Source organism: Sphaeramia orbicularis, chromosome 20 (genome assembly GCF_902148855.1).
Source record: "Sphaeramia orbicularis chromosome 20, fSphaOr1.1, whole genome shotgun sequence".
NCBI classification, from domain to species: Eukaryota; Metazoa; Chordata; class Actinopteri; order Kurtiformes; family Apogonidae; genus Sphaeramia; species Sphaeramia orbicularis.
Window position 1 is genome coordinate 12,709,927 of NC_043976.1, and position 20,871 is coordinate 12,730,797.

Below are 20,871 nucleotides of genomic sequence, written 5' to 3' on the forward strand. Positions count from 1 at the left end.
GAGTTCAGTCAATATTAAAGAATTGTTTATAAATAGCCAGGGTGTTAGAGCTTCTTTTTTTTTTTTTTCATTATGGATAAATTCTAAAGATTTAATATAATTTTCAAATTCCAACAGGAAGATTTTAAAATTTGGGTGTATTTTAGTGTATTTATTTTTATGTATATGAAGTTTTCCAAATAAGATGAACAAATTTACAACAAATTCTAAATTGTGAATATCATGTTTAAAATAAGTCATTACACTTTGGGATGTTATAGTTATCTTGTTATTACTTTTAGATATGATATATTTTTCAATTTTGGACCAGAAATTAAAAGAATGTTCACATAAAAAGAAAAAGTGTAGAGTAGTTTCAGAGTAAGAATGACAAAAGTTACATATTTCTTTCACATCAGAGAATCAAGACAAAATAACATTGTAGGGATATATGTTATGTAAAAGAGTGTATTTAATACTAAGAAAATAGTTTGGAATTGCTGTGAAATATGCTCGAGCTATTCTATACCGACCAATCACAAGTCTGGGGGGTGGGTGTTTCACAACGCGTCATATGCAACAGCTTTTTTTTGTCGCGTGTCAAAGTCAGTTCCAAGCGGTGGTATAGTCTAGGGTATACGGTGGTATACGGCGTATACTTACTTATTTTTCAGTCCTCATTGTGTATACCCACTTCTAAATCCCCATGATACACACCATTCAGTAGGATCTGAGCCAAACTGCCCATTTTTTTCCCCTGGGTGGTGAAGCTATGACCTTGGTTATGACTTGGTTATGACTTGGTTAACTTTAGTCATGAAGATCGATGAACCAATCAGAGGAAGAGTAGGGCAGGTCATGCCGAAAAAAATATTGCTAACTAGCACTGGCCACCTCTGGAACCTGATTGACAGGTCACTGCACGACTGGTTGGAAGATGCGCGATTATCGGAAATGTAAACGAGAAAGACAGAATAAACATCTTTCAAGTGAGTGGCACGTATTGAGAGAACCTACTTTCGTGAAATATATAATTCTGAGGAAAGTTTTAAGGTGGTTTCAGAATGAGTCACTGTTTTAAATACTGTCCATATGACTGCACATTTAGAGAAGAAGAGATGTTGTCACCAATAGTTAAACTGTGTGAGTAGGCTAACGTTATGAAAGGCTAACATTATGAAAGGCTAACATTATGAAAGGCTAACATTATGCTATGTTTGCCTCATGTTGAATACATTTTTCATTCATGCAGCTGCTTGTGTGACCAGTGAAACCTATAAACGGCTCCTGATCAAGTCATGATCATTTTTTAATAATGAGCAAATACTACTGATGGATTTTTGGGTAAACTAAATAGAGAAGTCTAACAAGTCACTGTTTCTAAAACAGGGCGTTCTTCTGGACAACTTAAAAAAAAAAAAAAAAAAAAGCAAAATTTGAGAGTATACCCACTTCTCCAGGGACCACTACACTACTGGTTCCAAGTCTGCAAATCTCTTTACAACAGTTGTTGGTTGTTTACTTGATTCAAAAATAAGGTTTGAATAACAGATTACACCCTGTATTCTTAAGTTTTCTCTGACAAAAGTGTCACATCCATCTTATCTGTGAGTGGTTTACTTGGCGCCTTCATATTTGGATTCCGCGATTCCAGACGGATTTGGATGCTTCTGTGAAACTGGTCCCTAAAAACAGGACATGGGGGCTAAAAATTCAAACCAGATGTAGACTAGTGTTATGAAGCAAGTTTGGAAGCACTTTGGGTCTATTTTAATAATAATAATAATAATAATAATAATAATAATAATAATAATAATAATAATAATAATACATTTTATTTATAAGCGCCTTTCAAGACACCCAAGGACACTGTACAACAAGATAAAACAAACAATCCATAAAATACAAAGAAATAAACAATTTTATTTTAGAAATAAATATTTACTGAGATAAAAGAGAAACTATTTTTCAGATAAAACACATTTTTATTTTTTTAATTTATTTTTAATACAAAAATCTTCATGTAACATGGTAAAAAGGACATGGAAATGATGTGCTACTTTTTTTTTCCTTTTAAATATCTTTTTATTCTCTCACAGGTACATTTTGGGAATTGAACAAATTATGCAAAGCAGAGTGTTTCACAAAAATGGCCACTGTTGCAAAATCACTCTCGATTTATTTGTGTTTAAATTGGCAGGTACCATTGTGTCCACTTGCGTTACACGTGAAACCTGGAATGAGACTGCTGGTTCATGAAAAACCTGCATGTCTGGATTAGAAAAACCACTAGGAATGTCAAATTTAACACAGTGTCTTTAATTATAGTGCTATATAAGACCATTTACAGCCATGTGTTCCACATCAAATGCACTGACACACAGGTAGCTTTTCATGTCCCAATTTTGGTCCTATTTTTGGCCCCAATATTTTATTAAAAATGCATTCATTTTGGGATGGTTCAAAGCAAGAGTGTAATTTTTTTTTTTCTATTTATCTGAGGTTATCATTAGGTACATCTTGGGGGAAATATGTCTAAATTTCTCTTTTATTATTGGGTATAAAAACCTAGCAAAGTGCCAGTTACCAAAATGAACCAAGTTTCATAGAAGCACCTATTTTTCACTGAGAAAGATGGATGGCTGGCCAGGCTAGAATGATATATCAGCATAAAAAAGATGCAAAAGATTAAATTGGCACAAAAGATGCAACAAAATCCTGGAAAAACATGTAAAAGTAGGCCTTAAGAGACTGCGTTATGACAGTGGAGGAGTCAGTTAAAGTGTAGCTCTATGGCAATTCAGAATGTATTTTTCATGATGAAACAGCACATTTCTCTCAAAAAGTGAAAAGTTTGGGAATGACTGCTATAGAAAACTTCCATGCTATTTGAACTTGTAGTGAAGTATATACTGATGGTTCAGAAATATGTTAAAGTACTGCTTAATGGTGAGAATGGGAAGTGAGCTTTGAAATGTGATGATGCCGAGACTTGGTGAAACCTACTCTTGACAACGACGGAGGCAAACGCAGACAGCTCTCCTTTGGAGTTCATGGCAGAGACGCGATACTGCGCCGTGTCATCGAAATCACATCTGAAAAAGGAGAGCGTCAGATGGTCAATGTCCACGATACGAACATTCTAGCCCCTAAGGATTCACGTGTACGGTGCCCTTCCTCCACCTCAACCTCAGCCCTCGCAGCCATGTCAATAATACCAGCTATGAGAGCAGCAACTGTAAAGCATTCCATAACTCTTGGCCAGGAATACTCTGGCAATAAATAGATACCACTGGTGATGTCACTGGCACCAGGTGTTATGAGTTTCACTGCATGAAATTATCTGGAATATGCAAAATAAAACCAACTCCAACAGACTTCAGTAGACGATTCCTGATAAGAAGATAAGCACAACTGCTCCCTTTTAAGTGGTTTAGCTGCATGTTAACATGGTCCGATGGGATCTAGGCTGTGTTTAGAAATACTCTATCTACTGCTTATCTATGGCAGACAGGAACCGTTCATTTAAAGCAGGAGTGTCAAACTCATTTTGGTTCAGGGGTCACATTCAGCCCAACATGATCTGGAGTAAAATAATAACAGTAGAAAAAAAGGAAAATTACATTATGAAAATGTTTACATCTGCAAAGTTTCATTAAACATGTGAATAATGTGAACAACCTGAAATATCTTTAAAAATATTTAGTCAATTTTAACATTATTACGCATCTGTTTATCATTTACACATTGTAATGGCAATTACTTATATCCATATATATTCATATATATTTTCAAATATTTCATAAGTCATATAGACTTCTAACTCTATTTCAGATATATTCATGTCACTGTGCATTATAGAGCAGTTTGGACCTCTTTTGTGTTTTGTCTAGAGTAGAAGGCCAAACCAACATTTCTCCCAGGGGTCTTATCTCTAAGTTCCTGACACTAACCAAAACACTTTCGACACATCATAATTTTCTCATGGGAGACAGAAGACTACATTGTGATTTGTATTTTTGGGTTCAGACCGTCTCAGCCTTTTGTCTGAGTGATATCTCTCTCTATGGAGCTCCAAATAAAGGGATTTCTTTGACACTGAACGCTTGAACTGACCCTTCTTTTTTGAAGACGAATTAGTAGAGTATTATTTTTCCATAACAACATGTAAATTACACCTTACAGATCACAGTGGCTCTACAAACACAAAAAAAATTTAGTAACAGACAGAATATTGTTAAAATTGCATTTACTTCTCTTAAGACATTTCATGTCGTTCATATTTGTTCAGATTACTCCCAATTTTTGTGAAAAGATAGTTTCTAAATGTAAACATTTTCATGTATTTTTAAGTTTTTACACTAAAACAAAGAGAAAAAAATGGAATTGTCAGTATTTATAAGTTATTATGATAGTATTTTACTGGTCTGATCCACTTTAGATCAAATTGGTCTGAATGTGGAACCTGGGCTAAAATGATTTTGACATCCTTGACTGTTAATATTTTCAGTATAATTTTTGCATTTCACAAATTCATTCCAGATTGGATCCTTTGGTGGAGTGGTTATGTCTGACACCTGTGATTTAAAGTGTCCATAACCTTGGCTGAAACAGGAAGTTACTGCTTAAGTGTCTTAGATGGGGAATGTATACATGCTGTCCACAAACCAGTGATTTCATATGTTCCTTTACAATGATTTATTCTTTTGAACTTTTCTGTAAATGTACAAACTTACAACAAAAGGCTGTAATATTAGTTGGAATCACTGGTTCTTATGTCTTAAATGACCATCAGTTTGACAGAAAACATAAAGACTGGACTGTGTTTCAGTGGATAAAGGTCAGGGGTCTGATGAGTCCAGATTGACCCTGTTTCAGAGTAATGGACACATCAGGGTGAGAAGAGAAGGGGATGAATTTATTACCCATCATGCCTAGTGCCTACAGTATAAGCTTGTGGGGGCAGTGTTATGATCTGGGGTTGAGTCAGTCGGTCAGGTTTATTTTCAGTAACGTTATTTGTCCAAAAATTTAGTTCAGTTGAACCTGAATATACTGAATACCCAGGTCTGAACATCAGAGGGTTATTTTTCTCTTGATGATGCAGAAATATTCTGAGATGACAACACCAGGATTCATCAGGATCAGATTTGGAAAAAGTCAGACAGGAATCATGAGACAAACAGACCTGACATGTGAATCCAGAGCTGAACTCTGGACTGCACTGGAAAAAAATCCAAATCTTACCAAGTGTATTTTTCACATTTCTAGTCAAAATATCTCGTCACACTTAAAAATAAGGCATAATCATCTAAAGAGTAACTTTTCAGTGAGATATAAGAACTTATTTTTAGACAATAGATCTTGAAAATCTTATTTCAAGAAATCTGAGCAAGATAATTTTCACCTGTTCCATTGGCAGATTTTTTTGCTTGAATCAACCAAAAAAAAAAAATCTTGAATTAAGTAAACAAATCTGCCAATGGAACAAATGAAAATTATCTTGGTAAGATTTATTGAAATAAAATTGTCAAGATCTATTGTCTAAAATCAAGTTCTTATATCTCACTGAAAAGTTCCTCTTTAGGTGAGTATGTCTTATTTTAAGTGTGATGAGATATTTTGACTAGAAATGAGAAAAATACACTTGGTAAGATTTGGACTTTTGCCGTGTGACCCAAGACTTTAGATGGCTGTCCAACTCTACCATCATCAACACAAGTTTTTGGCCAAAAATTAACACAACTCTGGACAGAAATAAATGTGACATTTAGTGTAACATTGCTATTGCATAAGCGTTGTACGGCATAAAAGATAGTATGGTGAATGCATCCCAAGACCCACGTTGGCTGGTTGGTATTCTTTAACAGAGAAAAATACAGTTCATTTAAAATGAATTCATGTTCTATGTACACTGTGTACAATGGAATGGGGCAATAAAATACATATAGAGGTCTAACTATGTGGATTTTCTCAAGCTCTTTTGGGCAGTTTTATAGATGTGGTTTAGTCCAAGAATAAAAACCACCTTAATAGATTTAGTTTTGGACAAATTAGTTTTATCAACAATATAATCCTTTTTTCTGTACTGTCAACAAGAGTGTCCTCCTTTCTCTTATGTCCTTTAGATGGAGAAATTTGTTGTTAGTCTACATCAGGGCTGTCAAACTCATTTTAGTTCAGGGGCCACATACAGCTAAATTTAATCTACAGTGGGCTGAACCAGTAAAATAATATCATGATAATATATAATGCCAACTCCAAACTTTTCTCTGTGTTTTAGAGCGAAAAAAAGTAAAATTACATTATGAAAAAGTTTACATCTACAAACTATCCTTTCAAACAATGTCAATAACATGAACAAACTGAAAAAATAAGTGTAATTTGAACAATATTCTGCCTCAGTTTATCATTTACACATGTACATTAGAAGTTACAGATCACAGTGGATCTACAAACACACAAAACATTTAGGAACAGGCAGAATCTTGTTAAATTTGTACTTACTTCTCTTAAGACATTACAGATTGTTCATATTTGTTCAGGTTATTCACTTTTTTTTTTTTTTGCAAAATTATACTTTGTTTTAATGTAAATACATGAAAATATTTACATTTACAAAGAGAAAAATTTGGAGTTGTCATTATTTATGTTATTATGATAGTATTTTATTGGTCCTGTCCACTTGAGATTGAATTGGTCTGAATGTGGAACCTGAACTAAAAGGATTGTTAATATCTTTGTGTAATTTTTGCATTTCACAAATTCATCCCAAGGGCCGGACTGGATCCCCCGGGCTACATGTTTGATGCCAGTGGTCTACATTATATTAACTCTGAATCAGCCCTGAACATTGTAAAGAGGCGTTGATAATATTATTTATCTTGTTGTTATTGTGTGTGGTTTTTTTTTTGTTTTCTCTTTTTTGTGTTTAATAGGTTTGTCGGTCTGTTGTATAATTTTTTTTTTTTTTTTGTATTGTGTCTGTGTGGTTCCTTATGTCTAAGTACATGTAAATTTATAATTTAAAATAATAATAATAATAATAATAATAAAAAAAAACACCTTAATAGAAATTTCTAGTTGAATTTTACTATTGGTATCACACTAGGTCTAATGTGGGAACAGTAGATGGTACAAATGATGGTCAAATATGATATTTTTGCCTGAAGATACCTGCAAAGTTGGATGATCTTCTACAGTTTGAATGTCCATAAGGGTTTGAGATAATGAACTGTGGCGCAAACACCTACCTGTTGATTTCCAGGGAGTGAACGCTGTATTTGCTCTCTAGTTTATACTTGCCGGGGTTGGCAAGGGGGTCAATAGCCACATTGTTTTTGTACCTTATAGTGAGAGCAAGAAAGACATGAAAAGAAGAAAGAGGTGACAAAGATGAAACACAGAGAAGAATAAAGCCATGGAAACTTGCTGTAGCAGGATGTTGAGAGGACAGAAGCACAGCCTGTAGGTCATGTGATGGTATGATGATGTGCGTCTTTGACCTACCAGACCACCCTTGGGTCGGGCCAGCCGCTGACGGTGCAATGCAGCCGCACACATTGCTTCTCCCACACGGTGTGGGAGCGAGGTTTAATCACAAACTCTGGGGAGTGCATCAGGCTGTCTTCGTTCATGCGCTTGAAGTGTTCCTCGTGTTCATGGATCTTTAAAAATCGACAGTATTTTAGCATTAAATGAATATCAACATAGTAAGAGTTTAAAGCAGCATTTAAAACAGGGGTGTCAAACATGCGGCCCGGGGGCCAAAACTGGCCCGCCAAAGGTTCCAGTCCGGCCCCTCGGGATGAATTTGCAAAAATTACACTTCAGATATTAACAATCAAAGATGTCGAACTCGTTTAGTTCAGGTTCCACATACAGGACAATGGGATCTCAACTAAAATAATAGCATAATAACCTATAAATAATGACTCCAGATTTTCTTAGTTTATTGTGAAAAACATAACATTAAATTCCACCTATAAATAATGACAACTCTATATTTTTCTCTTTGTTTTAGTGTAAAAACTTACATTAATGAAAATATTAACATTTACAAACTATCCATTAACAATAAAATCTGAAAAACTTGAAATTTTGTAAGTAAAATTTTAACATTATACTTCCTGTTATTAAATATTTTGTGCCTTTGTAGATCCAATCCATAATATGCATGTATAAATGGTAAATGGTAAGTTGAGGTGTAATATTGTTAAAATTGCAGTTATTTTTCCTCAAGAAATCTCAGTTTTTTCAGGTTATTCACATCATTTTTGTTTGGATAGTTTGTAAATATACATATTTCATAATTGAATTTTGATTGCACTAAAACAAAGAGAAAAATTTGGAGTCGTCATTATTTACAAGTTATTATGCTATTGTTTTTACTGGTCCGGCCCACTTGAGATCAAATTGGGTTTAATGTGGCCCCTGAACTAAAATGAGTTTGACACCCCTGATTTAAAACAAAGTCGTCTGAAAATTTTAACGCATGCTTTAAGCAGAGACAGAGCATTTTCATCCATAAATCAAGCAAGACATTTTCATATCCTTTACGCAGGCTGTGTGTGCTTTTCAGTTCATGTTCTGAGTCGGTGTTATTCATTATGTCCTATGAATAACTAGGAGTGTCGACGCTCCACAGTTACACATCCAGTGACTCAACTTATAATATGACAACACCCTTGGGCTGCTGCTTTCCTGTGTCTCAAGAAACACGATCACCTGAGGAATTTGTCACCCAGTCGTACAGTAAGACTATTTGGCAGGGTGGAGACACATAAGTCCAGCTGGGACGGTCACTGTGGCTTTTATGATGCTCAGTGAACGGTTCACATAATCACCCAGGGACATAAATATCCCCCTTGTGTAAGAAACAGCAATAACCACCACTCAACCACAAGTACTCATCATTTCTAAGCACTGCTACAGTTACTTATATTAATTAAGGTGACTATGTAGTTGGATTAGGCAGCTTAATATTAGGTTTGGAAGAGCTTTTTAATTTTGGTGTCACAAGAAAGAAGAGAGTTTCTAATGTGGAAATGCACGGTGTGATAGGATGAGGCGTGTTGTGTTTAACCTGTTTAACCATGACCATATTTTCAGGGGAAAAACGCCTAAAAAGTCATACCCAAAGTAAATGAAGAATTACACCACAATAATAAGGTTCATATGGATGTTCTTGGTGTCTGTGGACATTTAGAGACCTCACAGAATCTATTCCCATTGTCTAAAATATTGTATCTATTACTATGCCTGAGTAAACTGTAACAAACTAAAAGAGGAATTTGAATTTTTTATCCTCGCCTGTTTTTTTTCGGCTGGATTGACGATGATATGCATAAATTAATTGTTTTTTTTTATTTTATTTTTTGTTTCGAACATGCAAAGAAAATAAAACGAAACAAAGCAAATTAAGACATAAACAAAATAACATTTAAGTGGACAGAATCTATCTTCAAGCACATACAAGTCTGAATTTTGCGTGGTCGAAAAGGAGTAGGAAGAAGTATAAACTTATGGAAGAAGTATAAACCTATGTTTGTGTCGGAGATTTTTAATAGCGTATATTTCACCCCGCAAAGATTAAAAATCATGTTTGAACATTAAAGTTTGCACTAAAATACACTTTTGATGTACTTTTATTAACATTAGGGTCTAAACTTTGAGAAAAAGTTGAAAAAACCATTCATTGTCCTGATTTATTATATTTTTATAGTGGATGAATATTAATATAATTTTTTCCGCCCGCAGACAGGCTGATAGGGCTTTAACCTATAAAGACCAAAACATCCACTGACAGAACCCACACTGCAAATGATTTGGTTCTTAGATAAAAAAAAAACAACTTAGATTTAGAAGTGTTAAATAATTTAAGAGTTAATTTTCTATTTTAAGTGTTCATACATCTATAGACATGCTTATTTCTAGATTTTACAGTCTTAATATAAGAATCTTGTCAAGTGAAATGATCTTACTGCATGGATAGGTATTTCACTTGTTTTAAAAACCTTTTTCCTCAGATTTAGTTTTTGATCTTATTTTTAGACACTCCTTTTTTGCAGTGCATCTACTGATCTAAACTGTTCAATGTCTATTGATCCACTAATCCTATCAATACAAGTAAATAATTGGTGTAAAATGCAGTTTGTCGTCTTTTCGTGGTCATCAGATATGACCCATTTGGATGTTCAGAGGCTCTGTAGTGAACATCTTCTACAACACAGGTGTCAAACATGCGGCCCGGGGGCCAAATCTGGCCCGCCAAAGGTTCCATTCCGGCCCGCAGGATGAAAGTGCAAAAATGAACCTGAACAGTCCAGGTTGTCCAAATCATTTTGGTTCAGGTTCCACATACAGACCAATGTAATCTCCAGTAAAAATAACAACACAATAACCCATAATTAATGACAACTATACATTTTCTTTGTGAAAAATTGTGGAAAAAATGTAAGTGAAAAAAATAACATTACAGTGTGAGAATATTAAAATTAACAAAACTATTCTTTCCCAATAAAATACAAATAAATACATAAATAAAAACAAAGATGAACAACCTGAAATGTGCAATTTTAACAATATTCTGCCTTTTACTAAATGTTTTGTGCATTTATGGATCCACTGTGATCTGTAGCTGTATTAATAATAAGAGATGGAATACTGTAGAAATTGTTCAAATTTTAGTTCCAAACTCCAAAATTTTAACAATATTCTGCCTGTTACCAAATGTTTATGGAACATTGTGTGTAATGAACATGGATAAATAATAAGTTGAGGCATAATATTGTTAAAATTGCACTAATTTTTCAAATGAAATTTCTGTTTTTCAGGTTTTTCACATCTTTTTTTTTTGTAAAATGTAAATATTTTCATAATTTAATTGGGGTTTTTTGTACTAAAACAAAAACTTGTATTTGTCATTATTTATAGGTTATTAAGTCATTATTTTACTGGTTCTGGCCCGCTTTAGATCAAATTGGGCTAAATATGGCCCCTGAACCAAAATGAGTTTGACACCCCTGTTCTACAACATTGATTCACCAGTAAAACCCATAGAGTTTGATAAATAACAGTGGATGGACACATGATTTATGTTCAGTAAATGATATATTTTGCTGAAAAAGTCACTTTTTCTCTGTTCTGATATAATAACCTTCAACTCTAATCAGAACTTTAATGAATCAGTGAATTTAATATAGTAAAATACCTAATTTTCACTGTAATAAATGCAAAATACAGAGGATTATATGATAATAAATGGTGATAAATAATTTAGGAAAGGTTCAATAGAGAGAAAAATTAATTTGGGAACTGCCACAAAAGTAGCACTGGGTCTTTATGGAATAAGTCATGTTATCATCATGTCAACAGCAACTACTGACGCGTAAATGGTATTCTGTGATGTCTTTCTGAAACCACAAAGTATAACTACTCTGCCCATGAGTATAGTTGTTGTGACTGGGGTTTGTGAATAGTTGTGAATGTAAACTCAGACTCTGATCCTGAACCTATTCAACTAGGTTTCTGAGACAAAAGATAAAAACTGTGAGAATGTATACCACTAAATATATTTATAATGAATAGGGATGTAACAATATGAAAATTTAATATCACGGTTATTGTGACCAAAATGATCACAGTTATTATTATTATCGTGGTATTGTTGAAATCGTGCTCAAAATGTTCAAAAAGTACTGATACACACACTGAAATAATTTAACCGAGTTGTATTCTGAAAAAATAAAATAAAATAATTGCCACAATGTACCTTCTGTTGCAGAAACATTCAAATATTAACCCTTAGTGGTCTGAGCCTATATTGTCCATTTTTCAGTACTTTTGATTTTGCCTTAATACACTATATAAACAAATGTTTACTATACCCGTGTTTGATATCTTTTTTTTTCAGCACAACTTCATCTGTATTACCTGCCCATTATTTTTTCACTTTAACCTACAATAAAAACATAAAAGGACAAAAAGCACGTAAAAATATATGAAATCCAGTTTGAAAAATGTACATAATTTATTGCATAAATAACACAAAGATGCTTAATGAACCTTTTCAAAGACTTTAAAAGTGAATATTGGTTCCAAGTATTAGATACAGAAAATAAAAATTGTAAAAAATTAAAACTATACTTAAATATTTGACATAAAAGCAGATCTTTACATAGATGCTTCCTCTGGAAAAGTGTGGTAATCAAACACGGTTATCATGATAATTAGAATTTAAACGGTAATACTAACCGTCTGCAATTTTACCGCAGTTTATCGTTATACCGGTAATCGTTACATCCCTAATAATGAATAAGAATGAATAACAAAAGCTAATCAGGGTAGTTTTAAACACAAGGAAGATCTCAGTCAGAATTAGTGAGACAGTTGTAATCTTTCATGTTGTTATAAAACATTATGACTTTCTGATTCAGATCCTCCACTGACCCTTTTGTTCAGACAGATGCGTTCGGCCGACTCGCGCATGGCCTCCTTCCTGGAGATCTGCTCTGACCTCTCCATCTCTAGGCCACTGGTGAACAGATTCCTGCGTGCCATGTTTGAAGCAGAGCCTCTCACCCTGGCCTCCTCTGAACCCGAATATCCTGACGCAAACTCCTCACTGGGATCAGAGAGGGGCCGGGGGTGGACGTGTAGAATAAGGCGTGAGATTAAACCTTAAATAAAATGCAGCAAAACAGTTGTGGAGCTCCACATGGACAAGGTCATGAGTCTGTTACCTGCCCCTGAAGATAGGCACTACATAGCCGATGATTTGGTTCTCTTTATCCACAGCTAAGTAAGTCGGCTTAGACCTCTTGGACAACGGGCTCAGTCTGCTGTCGTCCAGCCCAGAGTGAGAAGACACTTTATATCTGAGACATAAGAGAAGCATGAGCCTGGCACCGAGCCAGACGCTGCAACTAATGACATAACATCATGACTTCAGGAGACAGGGAACGTCAACGGGAAAAGATGTGGATGAAGGTTCAGGGGGAAGAAGGAGAGTAGATGTAGAGGTTTAGTTTTGATTATAGCATTTTTGGACCTTAAAATGACTTCAATTTACAACAGTGGACAGGAATCATGAAATGAGCGTTACTAAGGAGCGTTACTATGGACAATTAAATATAATAATCACTACACTGCAATTTACTTGGTTCATAAAAAGATATAAACCCCCCCCCCAAAAAACTTAGATTTAGAAATGTTGTATAATTTATCTTGTTTTAAGATTTAATTTCTTATTTTAAGTCTTCATACATTTGTAGATTTAATGTTCTTAATTCAAGAATCTTGTCAAGTGAAACCATCTTGCTGCATGGACAGATAATCTCACTTATTTTGAGTACCTTTTTCCTCAGATTTAGTGTTTTATCTTGTTTTTAGATACCCTTTTTTTTGCAGTGTATGTAGGTGCTGTAAACTAACATGGAAACACACATAGTCTCATCTGATTTAAGGATCCGATGTCATATTGAAACCTATGTGTTACACTTGAAAACCCTCAGACATAATTCACAACAAACTACAAACTAAAGCCAGCGTGATCTCTCACATTGTTCTTATTTATCGATTTTATTTATTTATTTATTTTGTTGTTTTTAATTGTATGGCTTTTTAATCTATCTTGTATTTTATTCTTTTATTTGGGTTTTATTTATTCTTCTGTATAACACTTTTTCCTTTTTGTACAGTTTCTATGTCTTTAAATCTATTCTGTATTCTATTCTTTTATTTTGGTTTAAACCCTTTCATGCATGAATTATGAGAACCTTAATCAAGATTTATTTATTTTTTTCCTGAGTGTTTTTTTTTCCTCTTTAGGCATGAAAAAAAAAATAATAATGTGATTGAATTTTATTTTATCAACCTATTTTTCATGGAGTTACAAAAATGTCCACTCAGCTGGACACCATGTGTTTAATTTTAGAAGCAAAGAAACATGTATTTACTGATATACTGTGTGAAAACTAATAAATAAAAACATTTTGATGCTGCTAATCAGATATTTTCTCACATTTTAACATACTCTAATACTAGTTATTACTTACAGGGTGGGGAAGCAAAATTTACAATGAACATTTAGTTGTTTTTTCTCAGCAGGCACTACGTCAATTGTTTTGAAACCAAACATATATTGATGTCATAATCATACCTAACACTATTATCCATACCTTTTCAGAAACTTTTGCCCATATGAGTAATCAGGAAAGCAAACGTCAAAGAGTGTGTGATTTGCTGAATGCACTCGTCACACCAAAGGAGATTTCAAAAATAGTTGGAGTGTCCATAAAGACTGTTTATAATGGAAAGAAGAGAATGACTATGAGCAAAACTATTACGAGAAAGTCTGGAAGATACTATTAAAGAAGAATGGGAGAAGTTGTCACCCGAATATTTGAGGAACACTTGCGCAAGTTTCAGGAAGCGTGTGAAGGCAGTTATTGAGAAAGAAGGAGGACACATAGAATAAAAACATTTTCTATTATGTCAATTTTCTTGTGGCAAATAAATTCTCATGACTTTCAATAAACTAATTGGTCATACACTGTCTTTCAATCCCTGCCTTAAAATATTGTAAATTTTGCTTCCCCACCCTGTACTTCATGGAAATAATATACAAAAAAAACTAAAAAATTTTTGTTTAAAAACTTTAATTAATTACAATCTAAAAACAATTTGCATTTTTTTTTTTTTTTTTTTGCACTCAAACATGTTACTGCAGATCAGGATTATCTAGAACAGCAAAGTTTTGATTGTATGAATTACAGTGTATAGGATGATGTGTAAGTGTCCACTGTGTTGGATGATATGGAACTAAAACAACAAAATCCATCATTATACAAGAGAACACCTTTGAACAGCTGTCCACTGTAGTGACCACTATGCATGAAAGGGCTCATTATTTCTTCTGTACAGCACTTTGGTCCACAGCAGTTGTTTTAAAGTGCTTTATAAATAAAGTTGGATTGGATTGAAGAAAATAACTCAAAGAGGATTTTAAAGAGATAAACTCGGTACAATCTGACAATCTTGACAGGATTATCTCAGCCTTGCAGCCATTTTTCCATCCTGGATGTCAGTCTTCCATGATACTAGTGCTTCCACACTTTCTCTGGTTGAAAGGGCAAGACTATCTGAGGCATTTACAGAAGGGTGGGGGGTGGGGTGGGGTGGTTACGGTATGAGATAGCAGGGACTATGATATAGAGACTGGGGCATGAGGGGTGACAGGGCAACTGGCCTTGTTTTTCCTCTATCTATGTAGGTCACTGTCCCTTCCACTGACCAGTCTGATCTGCCATACTTCTGCTTTGACTGTGTTTTATCATAACATGACAAATAAAACATACACGTGTACCTGTCAAATCATCATCACATCATAATACTCCTCAATACAGATTCAGTGGCCGGAGTTCTATCCAACAACCCACAGCAATGAGTGTAAAGACAGATGGTGTTAGTAAAATGTAAGCCCTATCTGTTCACACTCTTAGGGCCAGTGTATTTTAAGATTTGCCAGGCACTGTAAAAGATAGGGTCTCTGTAAACAGGCTGTTTTATTATTTCACCATATCACTGTGAACTGTGAAATAGGTGTTTTATTCCTACAATAAAAAAAAAGCCAATTATACATTTGACTGGCAGGTCTGCTGTGAGGGCTAGTGGTGCAATGGATAACGCATCTGACTATGGATCAAAACATTCCAGGTTTGACCAAGGTTATTATCGTTAACGAAAACTAACGAAATGACAAAAACTAGAATTGTAAAAACATTTTCGTTAACTGAAATAAATAAAAACTATAATTAAAAGAAAAAAAACGATAACTGAAACTAGATTGTGTGTTTACAAAACTAACTAAAAAGTATAAAAATTATGGATAAAATTTCCTTAGTTTTCATTTTTGTCATTGTCAGATTGATATGAAATCGATTTATTTCCCTCAAGTAATTTTAGCTGCTGACACCATATGATATTTAACAGTCCGTCACTTCTCATCACTTGTCGTTTTGAGTCGTCTTCTTGTCCCTACTCTACCTGGAAACATGGAGACTAAAGTTGGGAGAAAGCAGCAGAGTCCTGTCTGGCATTTATTTGAATACGACGATGAAAAAAGATTAAAAAAAATACCAAAAAACTGAAACTAAAATAAAACTAAACATTTAGAAAATAATGAAAACTAATAAAAACTAGCAAACCTGCTCTAAAAACTAATTAAAACTAACTGAATTAGAGAAAAAAAACTCAAAACTAAATAAAACTAAACTAGAATGAAAAATCCAAAACTATTATAACCTTAGGTTTGACTCCTGGCTAGCTCGGGACTTAATTTAGTTCATTTAATGAGTCACTGTTCCTTAATTTCCTGAGGGTTCTAATCTAATCTACTAATCACTGTAAATTCACTAAGATCTAATCTATCCTCGTTGCCCATTGTTCAACTCCAATAAATGCTCTAATTTACCTGCAGATACTTAAACCCTTCATTTTTATCATTTCAGAGTCACTATTTCCTTTAGAAACATCAGACAGCTGACCAACAGGAGTCAACATTACTCATGGCAACAAACCACTCCATATAAAAATTGCAACACTGCATTTTTAGCAGGTTGTAAAGATTTTTAAATGGTGAGTTTTCAAGAGGACAAGTGTGATCAACTGTCACTTGTTACTTTCCATCTAACATGGTATGTACAGGTCTGGATTGCCTTTCAGTCTATATATACCATATACCATAATTCTACTGTTACATAACAGTAACAGTGCATTCCTTTACAGCTTATCTGATAAATACTTTTGAGTAGAAGAAAACAAAAACTGGAAAAAAAAAAAAAAAAAGAAAAATGTTGTGAACCCTTGTTGTTAATGAACCTGTGGGTGTTGTGGTAAATGTGACAGCGTGCTTACAATCAGACAGGGAATCAATCCCACAGCATGCATGCAAGAAGCATGTTAGGATTAAATGAGGATTGTTCTCAGATAGGTGTGTATGAGGACGAATCAAAGTGGAGAAGTCACACAGGGAAGGATGGTTACTTTGGCGTCATTCTGGCAGCAAAAGCAGGAAAGATGATCCTGTAGCGAGAGGGAGAATGATCCGGCAAAGGTGATGGAAGTGAACTTGATCAGCTGGGGAGGGGGTGGATGATAGTGTTAAAGGGGGCACTAGGGCTTTCCTGTCACAAAGAAATGGAATGATGAAGGAATGATCCTCCATCCTCCTCCTCATCCTCTTTCTCCCTCCTTACCCCCTACTCCTGCTGACCATGGAGGCGCTGCTGCCAGCAGTGTATCTGCTGCTGGACTGGTACTGGCTCACAGTGGACTCCGTCTCCTTGCTACGGTAGCCACGGTCAAAGTGGCGATGGTGCTTCTGGTAGAAGGGTATAGATCCAGACATGCTGCAGGCTGCTCCTGGGATGAGCCTTTAATATCCACGTTTCTTTCTGCCTATGTGTTTTCTCTGTCTGGTTAGTTCGTGTTCAAGAGCAGGTGGAGCGTTACAATAAAATACAGTAGCCTCATCATGACTTTCATTTAATAAAGACTTATGTTACTAATTCTATAGAGATCAGAGATTAAAAATGTTTTGGCTAAAATCTAAATATTTACTTGATTACAAAATGTAAATAATATGAGGCTTTTTACAATAAGAAACCTGTGAGTTCAAACCTGCAAGACAACTAGCAAGACATTAAAATATTCAGGCAGTCAGGCACTTTCCCATCATGCTTAGACAGACGTACAACAACGACAACCTGGATTCTCTCACTTTTCATCTCTGCACCCATGCCCCCACTTACCTGGACAAAGGGTCCAAGGTTTAAAGGAAAAGGAAAGGATCCAACAACTCCACACTTTAAGCTTGATATCCCAGCAAACCTACAGCAGGTAGCAGGGCAGTGCTGCGGTCTACACAACAAAAATAATATTGGCCCTCGACAGAATGTCCAAGCACCAGTCCCGTCCTTTTATGGTGAGGGTGGAGATAAATATAGCTGAGAGAGTCGGGGGGTAAGTCAGCTCCCATAGTGCAACACATTTATGGGTGCAGGGCTTTGCCAGTGAATGTTAGTGCCTGTTATGCAGGTAAACACTAATTTAATTCTCATTTGTGTTAAACTTAAGGGGCTTTTAGACTTTTTATTCAGTATAATTAGGCATGAATCTGACTGTCTGGGCCTATATTTACATAGTAAGTATGTGTATGGAATATGTTGCATTTATTCACATATCCCCTTTTGTTCATTGTGTTTTATTCATTCAGTTAATTCAGCTTTAACATCTGGAACATCACAGACGTTCCAGAGAGTAAATTAGTGATGACAATACCATACATATCTTTATCAACTGCCAAAGTATACTGAGAATTTACCATCCAACTTCCAAAAAGTGCTTTGAATTCCTTCATCTAAACACTATATTTTCCTCTTTTTGAAGTCAGACTAAATATGTGTTGTGTTTGCCCACAGCATGCTGGGTAATCCCCAGCAGCTTTTGTGTTGACTTTACAGCAGCAGTCTCAGCTGTGACCACTGCTAACTTTAGCTAGGCTATGCTATTGTTAAGGTTACACTTCACATACTGAAAGGGCTAGTTAATGTGTCTTTGTCACTCTCTCTTTCGGTGTCATCCATCTAATCCTCACCCTCACCCCGAGACCACCCACCCCCCTCCCCTGTGCCCTTCCTGTCATAAACAGCTGCTTAAATGTAATAAAATTAGTTTTAAATAAGACAAATGATGTTTGAATGGTTTCGTCTTTAACCCATGAAGACCCAAACATCCACCAGTGATCAAAAAGGTTTATTGATCTAAAATGTTTAATGCCTGTTGATCCACTAATCCTATCAATACATGTAAATAATTAGTGTAAAATGCAGTTTGTCATCTTTTCATGGTCATCAGATATGACACATTTGGACGTTCAGAGGTTGTCATCTTCTACAACATTGATTCACCATGGAGTTGGATCAATGACAGTGGATGGACACACTTGTTTTATGTTCAGTTAATGATGGATTTGCTGAAAAAAGTCACTTTTTCTTCAGTTTTTTCAGTTTCTTTTATAATAACCCTCAACTTTAATCTGATCTTTAATCAGGGGTGTCAAATTTATTTTAGTTCAGGGGCCACATTCAGCCCAATATGATCTCAAGTGGGCCGGACCAGTAAAATAATAACAGTGAAAAAAGTAACATTAAATTATGATAATGTTTACATCTACAAAAATCTAAATAACATGAACAACTGGAAATACCTTTAAAAAACAAACAAACAAACAAACAAAAAAAAACAAGTGGAAATTTAACAATTTTATGCCTCAGATTATCAGTTTATTATTTACACATGTGTATTACAACTTACTTTACAATTACAAATGTACAAAACATTTAATAACAGGCAGAATATTGGTAAAATTGCATTTATTTATCTTAAGACATTTCAGGTTATTCACATTTTTTGTAAACAAACAGTTTTTTAATATAAACATTTTCATGTAATTTTACTTTTTTACGCTAAAACAAAGAGAAAATTAGCTGTTTTCATTATTTATAGGTTTAATATAATAGTATTTTACTGATCTAACCCACTTGAAATCTAATTGGTGTGTATGTGGAATCTGAATTAAAGTGATTTTGACATCCTTGATTACACTGGTCAACAACAAATTTATTGTTTAAGTTTTTTGAGCTGATTTAGGATCATTTTGGTGTGCTGAATCCAAAAATCACATTCATTTTGCTCAATCAGGTCAACTTTCTGAACTATGCTACATACTGGCTTTTTAACATTTTTGCTTACATTTATGGGCATTTTCACATCATATGATACAAAATTCTTTCATATTTCTTGCAATAAACGAGTTCTGAAGATTTTACTTTTGCCAATTTATGATTAATGTTTTTTTTTAATATTACAGGTGAATGAAATGGCTTCAACTAGAAGATCTTGCAAAAATAAGCCTGACGTATTCTGCTACATCTGCGGTGAATACACCATTGTACCTAACAGGAATCAAGTCACAAGTTTCATAAAGTGTGCTTACCAATCTTATTTTGGTATTAATTATCATATTTTGTGAGAAGATCAAATTTTTCAAAATCAAATTAGCAAAAAACCCTGACCTGATTGAGAAAAACAGATGTCATTTTTGGATTTAACGGTGCAAAATGGTCCTAATTCAGTTAAAAAAACCTAGACAACTTGCAAAAAACATTTTTTCGTAACCCAGTGTTGGTAATATCTTCAGTATAATTTTTGTATTTCACAAATCCATCCTACAGGCTGGATTGGATCCTTTGGCGGGCCAGATTTAACCCCCAGGCCGCATGTTTGACACCTGTTTTCTACATGATCAATAAATTACAAAAAAGAAAAAAATTAATTTTCATTGAAAAAACACAAAATACAGAGGATAATATCAAAATAAAAGGAGATAAATGACTTAAGAAAGGTTAAATAGAGAGAAAAATGCATCTGGGAACTGCCATAAGTGTAGCACTGGGTCTTTATGGGTTAAATAAATTGTACGAGGGCCGTTCAATAAGTTCATGGCCTCACCCAGAACAGAACAACACAGACTGATAATTTATATTTTATTTTTCAACATAATCTCCATTTACAGCAATGCACTTGGTCCATCGATGTTCAAGCATCACTATCCCATCACGAAAGAATGTAACATCCTGTATTATAACAACCAGTATTTCTGGGTGAGGCCATGAACTTATTGAACAGCCCTCGTATCTAAGGTCATACATATGATTGACACCTTTAATGTGGTTGCCAGAGATGTTTGGACATTGTTCTGGAAACTCATTGTATTAACACACCTGGTAAGTTTCCACATCAAACTTTTCTCAGTTAATCACTTCTGCG

General features: G+C 34.6%; 1 protein-coding gene across 2 annotated transcripts in view; it reads right to left on the bottom strand.

The window, feature by feature from the left end:
• LOC115411368 (myomesin-1-like) overlaps window positions 1-17,926 on the bottom strand; it is a 76,426-nt gene extending 58,500 nt beyond the window's left edge. For both annotated transcript variants that reach the window (XM_030123474.1, XM_030123475.1), the window contains exons 1-7: window positions 17,793-17,926; window positions 17,238-17,456; window positions 12,723-12,857; window positions 12,430-12,604; window positions 7,489-7,646; window positions 7,233-7,325; window positions 2,986-3,074 (exon numbers count right to left, since the gene is read on the bottom strand). In XM_030123474.1, coding sequence (XP_029979334.1) covers window positions 2,986-3,074; window positions 7,233-7,325; window positions 7,489-7,646; window positions 12,430-12,604; window positions 12,723-12,857; window positions 17,238-17,389 — 802 coding nt within the window. In that variant the 5' untranslated portion in view covers window positions 17,390-17,456; window positions 17,793-17,926. The remainder of the gene's footprint in view (window positions 1-2,985; window positions 3,075-7,232; window positions 7,326-7,488; window positions 7,647-12,429; window positions 12,605-12,722; window positions 12,858-17,237; window positions 17,457-17,792) is intronic.
• Between the last annotated feature and the right edge of the window lie 2,945 nt (window positions 17,927-20,871).